We start from the raw sequence: 4202 nt of genomic DNA, 5'->3' as shown, positions 1-4202 counted from the left end.
CAGATCTCCGGACATGGTGGATTAAGAGGAAGGGATCCGGAGAGGATCCCTAGTGTTGGTGAATTATACGATTATGACAAAGGCCGAGGACGTGGAAATGCCTCTATGAGTCTTTTTGGCCTTTAGAGAAGAACGGACCGTCGTGGTAAAATCACCAATTGTCATCTTTTTTTAAAAAAAAAAAAGTGTAGCTTTAATAGTACATAGCACTTAGTGATTACTGGTGTCTTACCCGTTAAATTTGATCTATACAACTATTAAATATTTTATTTTCAATCTCAACCATTTATTTTTTGTATCACCTAATGCTATGTATTATCGAAGAATAATTAATTGTTCTCTATCAACCTTCATAATGTTAACCCTATGTATATTGTTACAACTTACATATATTTTATATATGCGTGGGAGTCTCCTCAAATTTAACATGCACTTGAATGCGGATAGAGAAACGTAAACTTACAAACACTCTATTACGCGTTTGACACAAGATTTTGCCCCAGGCATGCATGACCCATCACGAACCCTTACTTGATTATGCATGCACATAGTTCACAGCCAATAGACGACCACAGAAGCCGCAGTTATCTTGTCAAAAAAAAATGACCTTCATCAAATTAAATCCACACATCCGCCAACTTCTATCTGTATAATCCAGGAAATTAGAGCATCTAATTGGCTCCCTAAATGAATGCTTAGACAAAATATAAGGAGAAGTTTAAATTTTTTTTATCTCCAATCACACTATTTATTATGCTTTATGATCACATAATCTCAAAATTTAAATTTACCAGCGGTAATAAATAAAATGGACGAAACCAAGTTAACCAACCACGTAACATTTTCTCAGCTTTCAACCCCAAGTCTTCTACTCCACACAACTTTTCTTGACCAGGCCCCACTACACCCATGATCTGATGTAACTTTTAACGTTTTACATATCCAAAATTTGAAACACCTCTGTTTGGTAAAAAAGGCCAATTTTTCAAAGACCAAAACGGCCCCCACTGCGGCTCCTTTTCAGGGTTCTTCGACGTGATTTTACGGACCTTTCAAAGAATCCAATGGCTCAAGCTCAGTGCAGCAGACACTGCATGCATGCATGCCGAGGCTCAACTTTATTGCTTTCTTTCTTTATTTAATTTGTTTATTTATTTATCCGAAACGAAAGCTACGATCATGTCTGCCACAGGACAAGCTGAACGTATCCGACCGTTGAAGATTTATCGTTTTTCACTACAAGTTAAACTAACACAGTGTGTCAGTATATGCACCTTGGGTTAAAATCCTAACGATGTTGTCTTCTTTTTGTATTTAAATTCAAGTTCACATTAAAATATCGTCTTACTAAAAACACTTTAACATATAATTAATTCAAGATTATATGGACGAAACCAAAATCCAGATCAATTACCATTCATTATTGTAACCCATATAACAAAGCCTTATTTCCAAACAGGCATTCATTCAAACCATGCAGGGGGAAACCGGAAACCCTAACAATAGCACATTAATCTAGGATTACTATTTAAGTACAAAGCACCATTAATTAAGACAAGCTTTACTGAACTTTTAATTAAATTAACGAGGACATTTTGGCTCGAAGGCAAATGGACCAACATTGTAGAGAAGGAATGGGAGCTTCTGGGAGACAAATGGCTTCACAGGCCTCAGGAGTGCACCGCTCAGTCCACCATGCAGATCGGACGGCTTGGAGCAGGCGGTGGAGGGTGCTGAGACGAGCGACACCTTGCACTTGTGAGCTCCAAAGGTGGTGACGGTCTTTGGTGCCGTGATAAAAAAGTAGCCATTCTTATCCGTGGTTTTTTTCACAACCAATGGGTACTTTGTGTTGTTACACTGGAGCTTTACTGTAGCACCTGCCCAGAAAAACGAAAGAAAAAAAATTAATTCAAACACATTGTTAGAAAAATGGGTAAACTCAAACCATGTGACGTATGTAATAATATTTATAAAATGACCACATTCATGGACTTACCAAGAACTGGCTTGGCGCCGTTAAGGGTGTCGACGCCGGAGTAGTTGCAAGACTTGCAGTAAACGACGCCTTGAACCGCTACAAAGCTCCTTGGGAAAGGTTTCTTAGGTGGGTACATAGGTGGGTGAACCGGTGGGTGGACCGGGCTGTGAGCCGGAGGGTGAGGCGGTGGTGCATGGTGGGTTGGCGGGTGGCTCGGAGGCTGAACCGGAACGTGGGTGGGAGCGTGGGCCGGTGGGTGGCCGTGGTGGTGGTGGTGGGGGTTTGGTGGGTGAACCGGAGAGTGGGCTGGTGGGTGAACCGGAGAGTGGGCTGGTGGGTGAACCGGAGAGTGAGCTGGTGGGTGAACCGGGGAGGCAGTGGGAGCGTGTGGGCGTGGGCGGTGGTGGTGGTGGCCGTGAGTAGGCGGGTGTGCCGGTGGGTGGGTTGGGGAAGCTACTGGGTGAGAATAGTGAATGCTGTGGTGTGGAGGAATGGCGGGTAAAGTGGTAATTACGTCACCGAAGACAGCGAAGCAGCTCAGTAGGAGGACTGAGAGCTGCACAAACACTGCAGGAGAACCCATATTTTGTTTCTTTCTCTATTCTTTTTTTTCTAGAGAGAGAGAGAGAGAGGAGAGAGAGAGACTAGAGATATGGAGTGAGGAGCTCAAGAGAGTGAGATTTATAGGAATTTAAGCCAGGATTCCCTGCGGAATTTCTTGGTAAATTTATTTCAAATTATGGATTGGGCTGGGCTGGTATTTGCAAGAGATACGATGGACCTTAGAAATGTGAAAACTGGAAAACAACAAGAAAAAGAATGAAAATGTTATTTGTGGACGAAAATATTTAGCTTCTTAGACCATCTTCAATTTTAAGCTTAAAACCTAAAATTTTTAGCCTAGAAAATTTAGGTTTTCATCCAGAAATAGTTTTTCTGATTCAACATTTATGGCCTAAATTTTAGCCCGAGATTATTAAAGAATAAATTTAGGCTAATTTTTTCTTTTAAGTAAATTTAAAAAAAAAATTATGTACACTATCCTAATTTAATTTTATTAACATTTTAACCTAAAAATATTTACATTCCGATAAATATTAAAAAATTACTAAATTTAGGTGAATTTTGAGTTAAATAATTATTTTAATTATTTTAGCTGTTGGATTTAAATTTGGGTCATTAGATCTTTTTTTTTTTTTTTTACCATTAGATTTGATTATATTCTATTTCAGTCATTAGATTTAATAAATATATAAATATAAAAAAAATTTGAATGTGGACCGTTGGATCACAAAAACTAGCCATTAGGCTATCTTTGAAAACTGACATGCGGGGGACATGCCCATGTTGGTGGGGTCCTGCTAATTTTGGGCCTAGTGCGTTGGGCGCGTCCAGAGAGTGGGTTTGGGCATTTGTGCTTCACATCAATTTTTTTCACTCTCACTGATGAGGCCCACACCATTTTTTGGGCTAAATCCTGAGCTGTTTCTGGCTTTTTTTAAGGTTTTAGATTTTAGGTCCAAATTAGAACTTGAGTTAGAATGGATTGGGGAGGGGGAACAGAAGGAAATAAAAAAAAAAAAAAAAAGGTTTTAGGTCATGGTTTGGAATTGGCTTTAGGTCAAAGATATAAAATTGTTGTTTGATGTGTATATACAGTGTTTTTAAATGCTTCTATTTAAATTACTATCCAAACTCACGTTTCTCAGTAAATGTACCACATGTAATTGCTAGGCCTTTTCCAAAGACTAGTTAATTGGAAACATTACGTTAACACGCACTTCATGTTTAACGAGATCTCATGTTTAACAGGCAAGGCCAACTAGGGTTTTTATTGGCCAAAATATAAGTTTTTATTTAGATTTAAATAAGTAGGGTTTGAATTTAAATGCATTCTAATTACTATAATATTCAAATGTAGGAGAAATTGTGGACAAGCTGCACAGAGGGTCACGTGCCCAGCAACGAGTGGCCAATATATTTGGAATACTTTTGCATGCAGCAAGACAAATGTAGAAGTTTCCAAGGCCTCCGAGGGTTGAATCAAACCCTGTATTATCTTGGTAATTAAATGGCACTTTCGGTCTTGGTTTTCGAGTTAATTAGCGATGCTGCACGGATAATCTTGGTTTAAATACTTAAAACAAAAGAATATACTGAACTTAGTTAATGCTAGCGAGATTAAATTTGAAGATAAAATTTTAAAAATTAAAGGATACGT

General features: G+C 38.7%; 1 protein-coding gene across 1 annotated transcript; it reads right to left on the bottom strand.

Moving 5' to 3' along the window:
- Positions 1-1391: 1391 nt before the first annotated feature.
- On the bottom strand, positions 1392-2564 carry LOC103944199 (non-classical arabinogalactan protein 30). Its single transcript, XM_009354630.3, has 2 exons — positions 2000-2564; positions 1392-1880 (listed from the first exon to the last, which is right to left on the bottom strand). The coding sequence occupies exons 1-2, from the start codon at positions 2562-2564 to the stop codon at positions 1582-1584; spliced, it is 864 nt and encodes a 287-aa protein (XP_009352905.1). The 3' UTR covers positions 1392-1581.
- Positions 2565-4202: the final 1638 nt, after the last annotated feature.

Source organism: the organism of the source record quoted next, unplaced genomic scaffold, assembly GCF_019419815.1.
Source record: "Pyrus x bretschneideri cultivar Hongxiangsu unplaced genomic scaffold, Pyrus_bretschneideri_v1 Contig33, whole genome shotgun sequence".
NCBI lineage: Eukaryota > Viridiplantae > Streptophyta > Magnoliopsida > Rosales > Rosaceae > Pyrus > Pyrus x bretschneideri.
This window is presented reverse-complemented; position numbering and strand designations above follow the sequence as displayed.